This window comes from Trachemys scripta, chromosome 1 (genome assembly GCF_013100865.1).
Source record: "Trachemys scripta elegans isolate TJP31775 chromosome 1, CAS_Tse_1.0, whole genome shotgun sequence".
In the NCBI taxonomy this organism is placed as follows: Eukaryota; Metazoa; Chordata; order Testudines; family Emydidae; genus Trachemys; species Trachemys scripta.
This window is the reverse complement of record NC_048298.1, coordinates 326,214,676-326,233,634: the sequence shown is the minus strand read 5'-3', so window position 1 is coordinate 326,233,634 and position 18,959 is coordinate 326,214,676. Positions and strand designations below refer to the sequence as shown.

General features: G+C 39.3%; 1 protein-coding gene across 16 annotated transcripts in view; it reads right to left on the bottom strand.

Moving 5' to 3' along the window:
- The window catches only part of DLG2 (discs large MAGUK scaffold protein 2), a 1,462,668-nt gene that overhangs the window by 17,885 nt on the left and 1,425,824 nt on the right, over positions 1–18,959 (bottom strand). For 10 of the 16 annotated variants that reach the window (XM_034759045.1, XM_034759046.1, XM_034759048.1 and 7 more), the window contains 2 exons: positions 11,287–11,386; positions 5,919–5,960 (listed from right to left, as the gene is read on the bottom strand). In XM_034759045.1, coding sequence (XP_034614936.1) covers positions 5,919–5,960; positions 11,287–11,386 — 142 coding nt within the window. Of the gene's footprint in view, positions 1–5,918; positions 5,961–10,238; positions 10,285–11,286; positions 11,387–18,959 lie in introns of all 16 variants that reach the window. The other 6 variants (XM_034759058.1, XM_034759051.1, XM_034759057.1 and 3 more) reach the window with 2 other exon arrangements.

Genomic DNA, 18,959 nt, shown 5'->3' with positions numbered 1-18,959 from the left:
TATGACACAGCCTCCACTTCCCTGCTCTAACAGGGATTTAGTTTCATAAAACAATTCAGAGACCAATTTAGAAATGGGCTAATAGTGGATTTGAAAAGAACTATTGATTTCACCAAACAGGACTTCATTTCATCTGCCTGCACTCAAGGGGGCTTCCATGTTGCAGCAACAAATACAGGAAAGCCTGTGCCTGTGACAAGAACTTTAGGAAAAAAATAAACCCATTTTGACACTTGGTTGTTTTAAAAATTGTTTTAAAGTCTCTGAGGTGTCTTTAGACCATAAGCTCCTCTATAACCTAATGTGCCAAGCTCCTCTACAGCCTAATGTTCATTTTGGGTATAGAATTATAACCAATGAAAATAAGCAGCTGCAGATTTTATTGTCCATTACACCCAGGGGCTAGTAGTCATGTGTCCACATCATAAAACTGCTACTGTCATCCTTGGTGGTGGTATCAGCAGAGAATGGAGTGGGCTCTGGAAAAAAAACAAGCCTCTCATCTCATAGTGACCCCTGATGCGACATTCTGGCCAAACTCAAGTTAACGGCAAAATTTGTGTTGAATTCAGTGGAGCCAGGATTTCATCCATTGACTCAGGAAGGTACTTGGGCATGTGAGCAGTCCCTTTGAGATCAACAGGACTACCCAGGTGCCTTCAGCGTGGCGCCTTCCTGAACTGGGGCCAGAGATAGATCAGGGCTGAAGGCCACTGGGCATGTCAGTTGGGAAGCTGACCCCACTTTCCTTAGTATACTTGTTGTGTGGATAGTGGGCTTCAGTCAGCAGGCACATTACATGAGAATTAAATTCCTTAAAAGTTGGGTGGGGGCAAAATATCACATAAATCTTGTAGGTGTTCAAGGGCAGATGTGCACTTCAATTGTAACCATGGTAGCTTGTGATAATGCCTAATCAATCAGTACTAAGGGACTCTGAATCCGTCTTTAAAGTATTTAGCATAACAAAGAGCTATGGAATTAATCAGTAATGGAAACACTATACACTTGCAATGGCTTTCAGATGTGATATACTGAGTGAAATGCAGTAGGGCAGAGGGCTTTATTTAACATTTAACTAAGCCACATCACCCACATTAATGGCATGGCATCTTTTGCTGGCCCTATTCTTATGGAACAGTCTTACATAATTTAATAGAAAATGACAACCTTTCTGTAGGTTTTTAGAACCATCCCTTATACATTAAGACAGAATTATATCCTTGCTATAGAATTCTATAGGATGGTTTAAATAAAAAACAGTTGCAAGGATCTCATTCTCTGTTAAACAATTGCCACAGAATCCTATTCAATTTCTCAAGAACCCCATTGCTTCAATCACCTACATTCTATAGGAGTTTTCTACTAAGGTGTGCACTGGGGTGACTTTCATCCATTAAGAATAAAAAATAAGTGAAGAATAACTTGGAGGGAGGGTGTGATAACTCACAGGTTCTAGACCTGGATATTGCAACCCCCAGGAGATCACAAATAGATTTCAGGGAGTTGCCACCACCCGCCCTTTCTTTATGGGTAAATGGCAGGTGGGTCACCAAAACATTTTTCTGTTTTAACCTGGGGTCACAGAATGTAAAAGGTGAGAACCAGAACCACTGTTTTAATGGACTGTGCATGGGAGAGCTATAAAGGGAATCCACTACCAAGAAGGCAGATTGTGTTAATTAAATAATAATTAAGTAGTATTAAGCAGACAATTACAAATATAATTGCGCTTAACAAACAGTGATTTTTAATGTTCATAAAAAGTGCTGGATTGACAGAGGTGGGGTCCCTCTACTTATCGTTTACACAGAGATGGGCCAAAACTGGAACCTATCATTTGTACCCTTTCTAATTTTTGAATCTGCCTCTGGAGATTTGGTTCCAAGAAAGATCCAAAAACAGAGAGGGTCAGTTATCCTGTCCTGCTCCATTTTAGTAACTATACAAATCACTTGAGTTTAACGGTATCTCCAGAAACCCATTATAGCCTCAAAGAGTCCTGTGGCATCTTATAGACTAACAGATGTATTGGAGCGTAAGCTTTCATGGGTGAATACCCACTTCGTCAGATGCTCCAATACATCTGTTAGTCTATAAGGTGCCACAAGACTCTTTGTTGCTTTTTACAGATCCAGACTAACACGGCTACCCCTCTGGTACTGGACACCATTATAGCTTCTTAATTCATAGTCTTGTTTTATTTATACCATCTGCTTCAGGTAGGCACTATCCCTTCCATGGTGTCTGTATTTACATAATAGTACAATGCTTGTACTCAGATTATGACATTTTTCTATTGCGGCAGTTACAAAAAAGTTGGGATTAGGGATAAGAGTATGATCCATATACAGATATCCACAGCTATTTGAGAACTAATGTAAGATTTACAAGTAATCTGTGACTATTACACATGTGGTGCAGTTCATGGTGACATTTATAAACAAACTTCAGTAGAAGGACAAAGCAAACTGTGCTGGGGATAACATTATAGTGGCCCTCTGCGTGGGTAGGCTTAACAATTGGGCTCATCTGATAAGCAAACAGAACAAGGATACTTTAATAATGAGTCAACAGTGTGATGCTATTGCAAAAAAAACAAACATGATTCTGGGATGCATTAACAGGTATGTTGTGAGCAAGACACGAGAAGTCATTTGTCCGCTCTACTCTGCGCTGGTTAGGCTTCAACTGGAGTATTGTGTCCAGTTCTGGGCACCGCATTTCAAGAAAGATGTGGAGAAATTGGAGAGGGTCCAGAGAAGAGCAACAAGAATGATTAAAGGTCTAGAGAACATGACCTATGAAGGAAGGCTGAAAGAAATGGGTTTGTTTAGTTTGGAAAAGAGAAGCCTGAGAGGGGACACGATAGCAGTTTTCAGGTATCTAAAAGGGTGCCATAAGGAGGAGGGAGAAAACATGTTCATCTTAGCCCCTAAGGATAGAACAAGAAGCAATGGGCTTAAACTGCAGCAAGGAAGGTTTAGGTTGGGCATTAGGAAAAAGTGCCTGGAATAAATTGCCTAGGGAGGTTGTGGAATCTCCATCTCTAGAGATATTTAAAAGTAGGATAGATAAATGTCTATCAAGGATGGTCTAGACATTATTTGGTCCTGCCATGAGGGCAGGGGACTGGACTTGATGACCTCTCGAGGTCCCTTCCAGCCCTAGAATCTATTAATCTTTTTCTACCTATAGAAGGCTCATAATGTTAATTATGGCCTTGGTTACATACAGAAGGTAAACTATGGTCCTTAATGATCTTCCTCATGTGCATGAATTCCCCCGCCTCCCCCCTGCAAATTTGAGTCAAGTATTGCTTTCTTAGTTAATTAGTGAAATTATGCAATTAGGCTAAATAGATTTGGTAAAGCATGTGCAATTTCTGGTGGCTGCTGTAAAAACCTTTATTGAATTGTGTATAAAAGAGGTATTAAAATTCACAGCCATTTTAAAATCATCTTTTGGAAAACAAAAAGAGATTAGTCTACATCTGCAATGAGCTCCTCCAAACTTGGTTTGAAAAAATTCGAAATGGTTTGAGTCATAGGGCTCCTCAGACACATCTGAAACTTGGAAATTGTGTTTGATTAGATAATTCAAAAATTGCTTGATGGATACTAATCAGGGCTGGCTCTAGGCACCAGGGTTCCTAGCATGTGCTTGGGGCGGCACTTCTCAAGGGGCGGCATTCTGGCCGTTTGGGGGCGGCTCTTTTCAAGGGGCAGCACTCCGGCTTTTTTTTTTTTTTTCTTGGGGTGGCAAAAAACCTCGAGCTGGACCTGATACTAATTACAATAATAACTTGCTTCTAGACCAGGACTTTATATGCCATATTACTGCTCAGAAGTTGACTTCTATTTTGTAAAGTGGATCCAATTCTACTCTCAAATGTTAAATCAATGGGACTAGTAAGTAACTGAGGACAATTGGTCCTCACAGCTTTTTATTAGAGTTCCAGTTATGTTATATAAGCTTTTGCAAAAGAGTTAATAATATTCTCTCTATGGAACAAGGTAATTGCAAGGCTGGTCAAAAATTTTCTGTGTCATGCTGGTTTTTGACAGAAAATTGGGTTTTTGCTTAAATGAATTTTTGTGTGTGAAATGCTCCTGCTTTCCATGGAAAATTTCTATTTTGTTGTCAGAAAAACCAAACACCCGCAAATGAAATTCTTTTGCTGAAAACTAAAATATTTCGGTATTCCAATTTTCCACAGAAACAAATATCATTTTTGACCACCTCTATTAATCACTCTAAAGGGTACCACCTGGACACCATTAAGAAGACTTCATTGCCAAACTTTCACACTTGCATAGATGATTTGGAATGGTTCTAAGTGTGACCAATAAAAGATTTTGAACACGAGCCATGAACAGTGTCTTTTCACTGATTATTCCTCATGAAAAGCAAAAGTAAAAAAAACGTAAAGCAGTAGCCAGAATCCTACTAGAAAATGCAGAACATCATGACTCAGATTGTGGGGATAATCTGTCCTGTTTGATGGGGAAAAATGTGAAAATTATGGGTATTTGCACCCATGCAAATCTTGGAAAATTTAGCCTTAACGAACTTGCCCAAGGCTATACAGACAGTCTGGGCCAGAAGCAGGAAAAGAAGCTGGGCCTCTTGACTCCCAGCCTTGTGCTTTGATCACAAGAGCATCAATCCTTCCCCAACAGAGGACACAGCAAATATTAAACTGGATTTAAAGGAGATCTTCTGCAATTTCAATGTGCCTACAATTTTCTTGTAGCTCTGGCAATTGCTTTTCCAGGGAATCATTTTCACTACAGAATAAATCTAGTCTTCCATTTCTGAATGGTGTAAAAAATCTACTTTGCTGAAACAAAGCAGTGTTTATTAACAGTAACTGACTGCTACGCACTATATCAAGATAAGTAACTATGTGGTTTGAAACCAATGGTAACCTTAATGTATACAGGTACTTAACCCATGACAAGTGCTCTGTGACTGGTGAACAACTGCATATCCTAAGCAAATGGCTTGATGCAATCAAATAAACAGAGAGTGATTTGGAGCGTAACCTAACTTTTTGGTTATCTTTTCTCATACAGACAATCGTGTCACATTTTAATTACTCATTTCGTACTTTTTTCACCACTTTTGGAAAAATGTTTTAACATTGTCTGAATATGTCAGTATCATTAATACATGCGGGGGAGTGAAGTAATGCAAACAATCCCCATTAATCCCACAATCTGATTCACGCAAATGGACTCCATGCCCAGGATTTCAATGGGACTTTGGCACAGTGTAGCAGTCCCTCTCCATGGCTCAAATTGCATGGTCATGGCCTCAATTGGAAAGGAATCTTTGAGATTCGGTGTATAGTTTCCAAAGGCCCTAAGGCCCATCCTACCTTTCTGAAGGTGCAATCTCCAATTAAGAAATTGGCACCCAGAAAATGATCTGCATCTTCAAATCAGAGAACTTGCACCTTGACTCCTTTATTTGCAACTCAGGTGCGGAAGTGCTAATGCAAATTGCAACTGCACAAGGGAGGCCGTGCTTTTGCGAATTTGGCTCTTGTGGAGTAGTTTTCCTTTTAAAAGAGTCATCAAGAAATGCCATGATAATGCTGAGCCATCCCTACTGAGACTTTACCCAACAGTACCCAAGAAATCTAAATTTTCGTAAACCTTGCCAAAGTCAGGTTTGGTTTCATTTCCCAGAAAGCGTTCAAATTAACAAAACTCATGCTCATTAGCTGCATAAGGGATACCATTTCTCTTTTACAGTTTCGTTCCCGAAATATGGTTAGAAATTTGCATTTCAAGCCATTTGCTCCAATAATAATCTTTTTTTTTGAAGTTAAAAAAGAGCAGCAAGGAGAGAAAAACGAAACAAAACAAGCAATGCAACGTAAAGAGCCCCAAACGAAAGCAATAACTTACTGTAGCTACTTTCGCTATCGCTGGCATTAGAGGAAACATGTTCTGCAAGAACAGTACAGCAAATTAAAGAATATAACCAAGCACCACGAAGCAGCTAGAACTTAAAAGATCTGCCACATTCATGCAAAGGTGAGTGTTCAGAGTGGAAGTAAAATCAGTGCAGCAGCTCCATCTGAAAATCTCAGATAACTCATACCATTAAGATGAAAGCTTTATCTCTTGGTATATCAAGAAGGGGGCTACACACCTGTGGCTAGTAATGTCTCTGGCAGTGGCACTTCTTCCCCTTGATGAATTGTATAAAGGGGCAGTGACATCCCAAACATCTGCATGCCAAAATACATGGCAGTCCATTCACACTTCCCTAGACGTTTAGGCTAATTATGCAAAGATTTGGGTGTTTAGACAGATTATTCTTAATTATGAATAATGTGTATAATTAATGCATAGGAACTGTTCTCATTACAGTTAGAGCTCTTCTTCCACCCTTTGTGCTGGTCATTAGTCATTGTGCAAGGTATCTTAGGGTTTGCCAATCAATGGATTTACCATATGTTTTATTTTTATTTATGCAAAGCTCGCCATAAAGCAGTAATACCAGTTATGAAAATAACAGGGCTTGTCAGAACCTTTTTCAGACAGTACTGGCAGTTAGCAAGATTAATGCCCTCAAGGTTTGGGTTGGGGGAGGGAGGATCGTTGTTAGAAGCAGCCTGGATGCAACCATAGGAGTTACCATCAGAGTGCTGACCTGCAGTCTAACTACTCCAGTATCCTGTCTCCAATACTGGCTCCTTCAGAGAAAAGTGCAAGAAACCCCATAACAATATCTACTCCCCCTGGAGACCTCAACACTGTCTTCCAGAAATATCTTGATTGCCTGGACCAAGGGGAAGGAAACTGTGCCTGGAAGGGTTAGGAGTGGGACCAAAAGGGGTGGTTTATGATGGGGCAGTTGGCAGGGCTAATGTTTTTTCCTTTGTGCTTTTGGAATGAGGCCACCAACCAGGTAGCTCTGGGCAGGTATCACTGGAACTTGATAAGGGCATGAAGAACTTTTCACAAGCTCATCATATGTGGAAGCTGGGGTTGTCTATGGACATCCAGGGCCTCTAAGGTCAGATGGGGTTAATCTTTTGGTCATGAGTTCAGACATTCAAACATGGCAGGGAAAATCCATTGGTCAGAACATGGAAGATAGCAGCCAACTGGAACTGCCTCCCCACTTGCAGCTGGCCCACAGCCCTCCCAGATGCATCTAAAAAGGTCCTGGTCATAGTTTATGCTTTTTGTTCTGCTAATGCTCATTTATTAGGGTGGAGGGATAGGAGACAGAGATGAGCCTCCACCCCAAAATTGGTAAAAAGTTAATATAGCCCCCTCTGGGGGACTCAATTTCATCCTCAATTCAGACAACACCATTAAGGGTGGTTTCCTCTTTCTAAAGGATGCCAGCTCCTAGCAGATGTAGAGGGTACAATTGGGATAATGATCTGTAGTCACTAATTTTGGGTGGATTCATTTTTGATGTCCAGTTGAAGAGATGTATTGACTTAATTCAACTGGTATGTTAGATGCAAAGTCCTATGTGTGTCTAAAGTTGGGCACCAAAAAACGGAGCCACCCAAAATGAGAGGCCACTTTTCAACATTTGGGCCATGATGCCTATACAGCTGCATGGTCTGCTCTGCCACTGGGGTTTATATTGTTAAGCTAATGAACATATGGCTTTGGACCACTTTTTCCAAGAAGCATCATCATCTGCATATCTCCTTGGCAAAATCTCCAGAGCACAAACAAATTACTGGTAAAGACTGCAAGGAGCTGTCAAATATTTCTGTATTTTGCATTGTTGATGGACAGGTCTGGGCAGCTGTTGGCTTTTACAGGAAAGAGCAAGATGCATATCAGACCAATCATAGTCTCATAATTAGATGTGATTGGATTTAAAAATCTAGTTCCAGGACAAACAGAATGTGCTTCAGCAACATAATGTCTTGTGCCAATATGCTCCTCAAATGAAAAGCAGGTGCTGTATGTAGCCCGCATCCACCACAACATAAACTAAGGCACAGATCATGCCTTGCTGTGGATAGAGCCACAAGGAGGTCAAAGGAAGAGTCTGCAGTCTGAGCTCCTACCCCATCATGTCTGAGTGGGGTTGGGGTACTGAAAATCAGTGGGCAGGGGGCATGGCTGGCAAAAGTCCAGGGGGGTCCTCAAACTGGGGCATTCATGCAGAGGTGAGGCATGGAAAGGCCTAGCTCCTCTGCAATACTCCTTGGGCTCCTATCTAAATTCACGCTGTCACTGCCTGCCCACTTGCAGCTGGCCCATACCCTCCCACTAAAGGGAGGCAACTCACAGAAGTTAATACTCCCTGGAGAGAGAAGAACAGGAGTACTTGTGGCACCTTAGAGACTAACAAATTTATTAGAGCATAAGCTTTCGTGGACTACAGCCCACTTCTTCGGATGCATATAGAATGGAACATATATTGAGGAGATATATATACACACATACAGAGAGCATGAACAGGTGGGAGTTGTCTTACCAACTCTGAGAGACTTCAAAAAAATTTTTTTCTCTTACTTAATTGGTCTCTCAGAGTTGGTAAGACAACTCCCACCTGTTCATGCTCTCTGTATGTGTGTATATATATCTCCTCAATATATGTTCCATTCTATGCATCCGAAGAAGTGGGCTGTAGCCCACGAAAGCTTATGCTCTAATAAATTTGTTAGTCTCTAAGGTGCCACATGTACTCCTGTTCTCTTTAAAACATATACTTACAGATTTGTAGTAGTAGTAGTAGTAGTTGTTGTTGTTAACACATGTGGTATCAAATTGATATTTTATACAGAATCATGAAGGCCTCTATTAACCAATAATCTATAGCCCATTGTAAGGCTGTGTGCCATTAAAAATAATGTGTTGGTTTAATAAATTTATTTATTATATAATATATTTATTTATATTTTATTTAACATACATGATACATGTACTATCGGGCTGGGGCTGCAGGGATCTAGAATTGTGCGGATAGTTGAAAACTAGCTTCAGTATTAACAATGGAGACAGTCAGCAAATAGTTTGCAAGCACAATAAAATGGTGTATTAGGGAGACCTATATTTTTCTGGGAAGAGGTATTTAATAGGGCTTTATCTAATCAGTTGGACTTTGGTTCATTTTATGCAATGCTATCATGCTTTCCATAAGCTATTCAGTCATGGCAAAATCATAATTCTGCACATCATCCAGAAAACTAGCATTGTATAACTCTCCCTCTGCTCTTCAAGAGACAAAGTTTTCACCTTTAAAAGGGAAAGTCAACCATTATATGACTTAACATGTCAATTAAAAAAACCCAGGCATTTAATCTTTTAAAATGTGTGCATGAACGTGCATTTTTGTAACCAAAATCACATACGGAACAGTAGGTGATGCATTGGTAACATTCACATACATTATGCCTCAATTAAGAAAAAGAATAAGCACTGAAGGAAGAAAACAGCCAATGCACGTGTAAGTAGTATTATTATGCTGGACTTATTCAGGGCTGGATACAGCATACTAATGTAGTTAAGTATACGGAATTCAGTTGCAAATAATTTATTTCATTCTATGCAATTTCTCTAGAAATAAATTACAGGAAACAAATTATTTTTGAAGAATCATCTGACAAAATGCTGTATACTCTAGAATATCAATTCCTGAGCTAGGATCACCGCATACCAGAATAAGAAATTGCTCAAATGTAGTGACAAAAGATTGGTCACTAATGGTGACACAACTCTAAAATTAGTTATGGAGAAGGTTATGCCTTTTCTCGCCTGCAATAGTTTCTTCCATTAACAGCAATGTACTAATCTACAATCTGGCAAAGTAACAAAAACACTCCCATGCAAAAAGCTGAAAATGCAGAAGCGACAGCATAAAATAATTTTCTATTGATCTTCTCGAGATGTTTAACTTTCCTTCATATCAAGATGGATTGTGCATTCTAGGCAGCAGTACAAGTTCTAGGTACGCTACTATCTACAGAACTGCCATGATGGGAACAAAAACATACTGTCAGAAACAAAAGGTGTTATTACATCAGAAGTAAAAGTGTCTGTTTGATACACTGTATGTTATTTAATATTGTCATGCAGAACAAAACAATTGAAACATTTTTGGTGCATTCACAGCTGGGTAACAAATAAAACTCTATCTTGTGCATGCTGGGAATGGAAGGTCCTCAGAGAAGGAACAAAAGCCAAAACAAAAACAGAACACAAAAAAAAAAAATGTTGAAGTGACCATTCCTGGGAACTTACTCAGAGTCTTTGTTCCATAACCGTCGTCACCTAATCCGGGGATGTCCTGCACGGAAGTCCCCAGAGAGAGCAATGAGAAAGGAAGAACAGCCGCAGAAGAGGAAGGAAGAAGTCAGTGGAGTTGAAATGGATACTACCATGACTGACCATGCAGATGGAGCAATCTGGATCCCTGCTTTCTCATTTTGAAACAACTTTAAACCCATATTCCACAGTAATGTTCCCCAATGAAAAAGACAGTGACCATTATGTACTTTCTGCTGCTACAGCTAAAGAAAACCAAAACCAAAAAACCAAAGAATCCTTAGCGGATCAATTTGCAGGGAAAGAATATTAAGGGGGGGGGGGGGAAAGCTAAATTTCTTCTGGTATAACACCAGCATACACATTACATTATTCTGGATACTCAGAATATATAATATAGGCATGCAGTGAGTGACCAGATTCTATTCAGAGGATTATCATTGCTTTAACTTTACTTTTTAAAATTAGAAGAAAACTGATGAGAAATAGAAAAAGTCACTGAGTGTGGCTTTCAGTTCAGGATTAAAACACTCAACAAAGTGATCAATTGTAATCAAAAAGGAGATTAGAGCCATCTAGATTAAGTCCAAAAAGTAGTAGACATAAAAATGATACTGGAATGTTTGGGGTTTTTTTAAACCAAAAATAAAATTAATGTAATAATTTAGGAGAAATTGATTTTACATCAGTTTGGGCCAGTTCTGAATTGGAACATTTTATCTAGGAAAGAACTGGATTTAAAACAACAAAAATAATCAGCAACATTTACGAAAAAGGGAAGAAATTTATACACTGAACTCTTCCAGCCAGAAGCCAAGGTCACTGCTTTATCTTACTCTGAAAAGGATGTTTCAAGGGAAGGGAGCACCAGCTGGATCCAGACTGCAATCATACATTGGTCACAGTAGTAATACCTCACCTGCCTGCCTTTGCTATTTGTATGCCTAGATGTGTGGGGTACTGGTGTCATGCGTGTCACCCATTTTTGTGCTGCATGTGACATCATCTCCAAGAGGTTACTTACGTTCTGGATCACTTGTTTCCTGCTCACTCTGCTCCTTGCTCTTGTAGAATGGGAATTTTCGTGAAAAGATGAAGTTCTTTTTACGCTTGTCATTGAATGACTGTGAAGGAGAAAAGGCATGGGGCAAAAACAGGGACGTCTAATTGTTGTCACACTCATGCTGACAAAACAACTAGTTTGTAAAAGTGGAGAGAACTGTAGTGACTCAAACCAGTCAAAACCAAGTGGTTGAAAAGAATCAGAAATGATTTCCAATAGGGATTGCAGTTTAAAGGACATAATGTCTTGAAGACTGATCAGTTTTATTACAGATGGGCTCAAGCCACAAACTTCAGATCCAGATTTTGAAACTCCAAAGCTTGGGGTTGTTCCAAGAAAGGGTTTTGGTTCAGCCCATTATGATGATAGGATCCATTTACAACATTTGGATCCAAATATGGTCATGGATTCTGATTTCTCCCTCCCCTCCCATCCAAATTTCAGGGGTGCTTGGATCTGGGGTTTTGGTTCAGCCCTCTCCAGGGCATGTCACCTGAGAAGTGCTGACACTCAAATTGAAGTCAATGGCAATTGTGAGTGGCTCAGTGTATCTCAAGTCAGACCACTGAGCTTAATTCTGCCCAGAATTAATTCACTGTCTAGAAAAGAGTAGGCTGTAAAGGAGAAATCGAAGAGATCCACGGATTCACTTCCAGTAGACATGCAAGTTCAACTCTGTGCCAATTAAAAATATATATTTATTTTTGGCAGCTGTTTGAAGTTCCATAATAAAAGTTTTATTCCCCCCCCTTAATTTTGAAATGTGTGAGGTACAATTCAAAGACTTGTTCAAGTAATCAAAGGGACAATACTTTCATTTTAGTTTGTACACCATAGTCATTCATTAGTCTTGGTGTGTATAGTTTCAGTTTTATATAATCTAATCATTGAATTCTGCTGCTGCACAATATTTCTTAGCAAATTCAGCTGCATATTCTGCCATAACTCCACATATGGCGAGTTAATACTTAGATGAATGGGCATTTTGTGTGACAAAAGGTGTTATTTTTGTAGACAGCTTCATCACATTCTATTAAATCGTAGCAGGATATAGGCATTAGGCATTCAGAGCCATTTTTTTCTCATCTCACTTAAGCAATTAATCCAATTTCTTTGGGACTGTTTGCATGCATAAAGGAACCAGGATTTGGTCCTAAATATACAATGAAATAAGTTTAGCGGCTGATAACATAATTTGTTATGTTAACAGCATAGAAGGTGTTCTAGAATATGACAGATTTCTAAAAGTTGTGAAGTCAAAAATTTTAACACTTAAAAACCTATGAAAACAGGTATTTTACTTGTGTCACAAAAGTTTCATGCCACTTTTACATTTCAAGCATATTTAAACTTTAGTAACTGAAAACAAAAGAAAAAAATACACATGTAGAATAAATGATCCATGAATGTCTTTCAGAATATGCAAACATTCAACTTGAAATTAATGTAGATGTCATGCATAAGTAATACAGACAGCATGCAAATTCAAAACAATGCAAACATGAAACAAAGCCAGGGACTAAAAATATGGACATGACATATTATAGTAATTGGTGGGTGAAAATGGGATCAACATGCAAATTATATCACTTAAATGGCCTGCAGGGTAGAATGGAAATTAAAATGTGTTTTCTGTGATCACTTCTTTTATCTTTCCAAAGCAAGGAATGTAATATGTTAACATTTCCTGGGTTATGAAAATGTTGTTTGTCATGATTAATCTGAGTTTGACATAATAATATACAAGGATCACAATTTTAAAGAAAAGAATTATATACACAATAATACCTCAAAAACCGAAGTGGTCTAAAATTATAGTCATTTCATTACCAAATGCCTTTTCAGTTTGGAATTAAAGACAAGGTTATCAAATTGGTACATAAACATGCTGTGGCTCATAGAAACATTAAGACGAAGCACCATTCTAGTTCACATTTATAAATGATGTCCGCTCTATGAAAATTATTCCCCTCAAGCAATCTATAGTGAAAACTGCAACAAGTACATTTCAACCAGAAAAGTGTTGTTATTTTTTACTTCTTATGCACTATAGCATGGGACAGCTAAAAGATCATTCTTAGCATATTAAATTATTAGAAAAGACTGCTTTTTCATAGAGAAAGAAAGTATGGGGTTTACAAATTTCCTGGCTTAAAATTCCTAGTATGATATTAATTAGGCACAAACCTTGCTTTCTGGCTCCAAGAAAAGACACAAATATAACAAACGTACTATCCTGCTATCCACTCTCCCTTAACCAAATGCCCATTGTGTGTCCAGTTGCACAGTATCGGATTTAATACCTTCCATGTTGTGACAGAAATTCAAATAACTGTACCAGGATAATACTATATATTTTTTTGGCCTTAAAGAATTTCCCTATTTTTTTGTGTCAAGAACATTTCTATAATCAATGTGTTTTTCTCTATAAGGAGCAGTAAAACATGTTATTTACAAATTATCTTAACACATTCATGTAAAGCTAAACAAAACATCTAATTTTTAACTTTGTAGTTGGTGATAAGCATTGCAAATTCCAGCCGGACATTACTCTGACAGCTGTATATCAAGAGAGATCATCCTGTTTTAGAAAAACCCTTCCCACTACTCAACTAAATTACCCTTGAATTCAAGTGTCTTTGCTAATAAGTTTGATTCCGTATTCTCTGTGTAATGTATCTATACTGTATTGGAATGAGAGACACGGTCTTGATGGAGTCTAGCTTCTGTATCTTTTTCAGGCTAGTTTTGTAGATGGGAAAAGCTTTCTTTTAAAGACATGCCTGAAAAGCCATTGTGGCTTCCTGGCACATTCAAAATGCTTTCTTCAGCTAGTTCATTCAACCAAGCTGATAGCTCCCACAGCATTGAAAAGTCACATTGGTATCAGGGAGTGGCTTTTAGAATTGGAACACATAAACAATGTCTCCTTTTCCCACCATGTTATAACAATGGTTTGCCTTTACCTGACAATCTGAATCTGCTTTGCAAACATTAAATCTCAGGAAATCCCTCAGAGATGGGAGCATTATTATACTCATTTTACAGGGTCCTGTGGCTAGAACAGTAGTCAGGGCTCTGGGAGACACAGATTCAATTTTCCACACCTTTGAGCAACATAGTCATACCGACATAATTTGCTAGCGCAGACCAAGCCTAAGATTGAATTTTGGGTTAGAACAGGCTCAGATCAAGGTAAATCTGCCTGAGAACCTAGAGATTTGGATATTGGGAACACAAGGAAGAAGTACAAACCAGATAAAAATACCCCTTGCTGCTCAGTTTCACCAGATGAGGGTAAATTTTGTTTAATACTTAGAAATGTATATTTTTGTTTCTATTTTTAACATTTATAAATATTTATATGAACATTTGTTTAGTCACAAAACAACCAATAAAACCTTTAATGCCACTTATTATCCAAGAAACCCAATTTTAATCCCTAATAAAATAGAACAGGCACAAAAAAATCACCAAAGATCTACAGGCTAATTAAATCATAAGTAATAAGCAACATGGGTTTTAAAAGGACAATCTTGCCAGACAACTTGATGACAAATTTTGATTTATTTACAAAATGAGTGAATGAAGCCACTGCTGCAGGTGTTGTATGTTTAGATTTCAGCATGTGATTTAGTATCTCACAAAAATTTACTCTTAAAATGCACTCATTGGTTTAGATGTGAACACTGCCTTATGGACTGAAAATTGGCTGGAGGCTCAAAAAGAAAGTGTAGTGATAAAGGGCAAAATATCAAACTGGAAGTAGTGTTCCTTTGGATTCTGCTGGGATGGGTGGGGTTATTCTTATTTATTATTGATATGATGGGTAGCTCCTGAAGCCAGTGCCCCAGTGTGCCAGGTGCTGAATCTCCCTCACAGCCTCTGCAGTGAATTCATCACAATGGCCTTATCTTTCTTGAGTGCTCCATTATCAGCTTGATCATCCAGTGGCCCCACTGATTGTTTAACAGGCTTCCGGCTTCTGATGTACTTAATATTCTTGCTGCTAGTTTTTGAGTCATTGGCTAATTACTCTTCAAATTTTTTTTTGGCCTGTCTAATTATACTTTTACATGTGACTTGCTAGAGTTTATGCTCCTTTCTATTTTCCTCAGTGGGATTTTAAAGGGTGCCTTTTTGCCTCTAACCACTTCTTTTACTTTGTTGTTTAGCAATGGTGGTATTTTTTGGTCCTCTGTATTTTTTAATTTGGGTATACATTTAATTTGAGCCTCTATTATGTTGTTTTAAAAAAGTGTCCATACAGCTTGCAGGCATTTCACTTTTGGGATTGTACTTTTTAATTTCTGTTTAACTAGCTTCCTCATGTTTGTGTAGTTCTTTCTGAAGTTAAATTCTACTGCAGTGGGCTTCTTTGATGTCTCTCCCCCAAGGACGTTAAACTTAATTATATTATGGTTGCTATTACCAAGCAGTCCAGCTATATTCACCTCTTGGACCAGATCCTGCGCTCCACTTAGGACTAAATCAAGAATTGCCTCTTCTCTTGTGGGTTCCAGGACTAGCTGCTCCAAGAAGCAGTCATTTATGGTGTCAAGGAACATCATCTCTGCATCCCGTCCTGAGGTGACATGTACCCAGTCAATATAGGGATAGTTGAAATCCCCCGTTATTATTATTGAGTTTTTTAGTTTTATAGCCTCTCTAACCTCCCTGCGCATTTCACAGTCACTATCACCATCCTGGTCATGTGATCGGTAGTATAGTCCTACTGTTATATTCTTATCATTGAAGCATGGAATTATTATCCATAGGACTCTATAGCAGAGTTTAGGTCATTTAAGATTTTTACTATATTTGACTTATGCTTTCTTTCACATATAGTACCACTCCCCCGCCGGCACAACCTATTCTGTCATTCGTATACATTTTGTACCCTGGTATTACTGTGTCCCATTGATTATCATCATTCCACCAAGTTTCTGTGATGCTTATTATATCAATATCCTCATTTAATACCAGGCACTCAAGTTCACCCATCTTAGTATTTAGACGTCTAGCATTTGCATATAAGCACTTACAAAATTTGTCACTTTTTAGCTGTCTGCCATTATGTGATGTAATTGAATGGGACTCTTTTTCATTTGACTGTTTCTCATCAGATCCTACCTGTACTTTATCACTTTCCATCCTTTCCTCTTACTAGGACATAGAGAATCCCCATTAATAGATCCTCCCTAAGGGATGTCTCTGTCTGAACCGTGTGCTCTCCCACACCTGTTGTCTTTCCCCCAGCCCTAGTTTAAAAACTCCTCTATGACCTTTTTAATTTTACCTGCCAGCAATCTGGTTCCATTTTGGTTTACAGCCCATTCTTCCTGTATAGAATCCTCCTTTCCCAAAAGGTTCCCCAGCTCCTAATAAATCTAAACCCCTCCTCCCTGCACCACTGTCTCATCTACGCATTGAGACCCTGGAGTTCTGTATGTCTAAGTGGGCCTGTGCATGGAACCAGAAGCTTTCAGAGAATGCTACCATGCAGGTTCTGGACTTCAATCTCTTACCTAGCAGCCTAAATTTGGCCCCCAGGACCTCTCTCCTACCTTTACCGATGTCTTTGGTACCTACATGTACCACAACCCCTGGCTCCTCCCCAGCATTACACATAAGCCTGTCTAGATGTCTCAAGAGATAGCAGCCTTCAACTACCTGAAGGCAGGTTCCAAAGAGGATGGATCTAGACTGTTCTCAGTGGTACCAAATGACAGAACAAGGAGTAATGGTCTCAAGTGGGGAAGGTCTAGGTTGGATATAAGGAAAAAACTATTTCACTAGGAGGGTGGTGAAGCACTGGAATGGGTTACCTAGGGAGGTGGTGGAATCTCCATCCTTAGAGGTTTTGAAGGCCCGGCTTGACAAAGTCTTGGCTGGGATGATTTAGTTGGGAATTGGTCTTGCTTTGAGCAGGGGGTAGGACTAGATGACCTCCTGAGGTCTCTTCCAACCCTAATCTTCTATGAAGAGATCTTCTACCTTTGCACCCAGCAGGCAATTCACCATGCGGTTCTCCTGGTCATCGCAAAACCAGCTACCTATATTTCTAATGATCCAATCCCCCATTACTATTACCGGTCTCTTCCTAATAACTGGAGTTTCCTCACCCAGAGAGGCATCATCAGTGCTAGAAGAGACCATGACATCATCTGGAAGCAGGGTCCCAACTACGGGATAGTTTCCCACTGCTCCACTTTGATGTTCTCCTTCCCTGAGACTTTCATCCTCCTCAACAGCACAGAGGCTGGGGCTGGGACCGTTCTACTGTGTCCCGGAAAGTCTGATCTATGTACCTCTCTGTCTCCCTTAGCTTTAGATCAGCCACTCTGGTCTCCAGAGCCCGAACTTGGTCTCTGAGGGTCATGAGCTCCTTGCACCAAATGCACACATACACCACCCGCCCACTAGGCAGGTAATCATACATGCTGTATTCAGTGCAATAAAGTGGATAGCCCCCATTCTGTTATCTTCTTATTTACACAGGCACGCAACTCCTTGGGATGCAATCTTGTTATAATTATAGTTCACTGCACATAGAAAAACACCTTTTATACATTACTTAAAACCAGATGTACTTTTTTTTAAGTTATGAAAAAAACCTTGAAGTTTTTAATTAAAAGAACATCCCCAAAGGACAGAGTTTAAAAATATGGATCTGTTGATAAGCGGGAAGAGCCATCTGGTTTCGCGATGGGAATGTTAGAAGGCTGTTTTATAGGCGCTCTCAGCACCAAATTCTGAGCATAAACTGGTTTGACTTTGTGTGAAATGCCATAATGTTGCAGAGATCTGGCCTTTCTCCAGCCACTCACTAAATTCAAAAGCAGCATTGAATGCTCTTCAGCCATGTTGCCAGGATGGACAAATGCACCACAGTACACCGTATTCTCTATTGATGTGAAAAGAGGTGCATGCCTTGATCCTAAATGGCATCACCTGCAGGACTGCTCCAGACATTTCTGGATTCACGGGACTGAGCCAGATCTGGTAACTTCATTGTATGATTCCTGCTGAGATGCTATCAGCTGTGGTCACTTTGGCTGGCACAACAGTCCTCAGTAGACTTTGCATCTTTGATGATGATAAAGGAACAGGCTGATTAAATTTGCAGATACCACTAATTTGGGAGGTGTTAGAAGTTACAGGATGGACAGAGAAATAAGAGAAAGGGAATTATAGTGAGCAATATGGTTGGGAGATTTGACTTGGAAAAATGCAAATTCATACATTTAGGGAGAAATAATCCTAACCAGAAATAAACAAGCAGAGAGAAAAATCTGGAACAGCAGATTAGATATGAGTTTGTGATATTCTACATAGCAAAAACAGGACCAATGCTATTTTGGGTAACATATGCAAAGGAATCCCACTTCACCAAGGATGTGACAATCCCTCTCTGAACAGTTCTGGAGCAACTGTACCTGACATGGCGTATTTGTCTGGGCATCACATTATGCAGGCAATTAAGTGAAAAACAACACAAATTATTAGGGGGATGGAGAAGCTAGTATATGAGAGAAGATTTAAAAGCTAAGTTCCCTGATCCTGCAAACACTCAAGCACTTAACTTTACACAGGTGAACACCCCATTGAGTTCAATAGGCATATTCATCTAT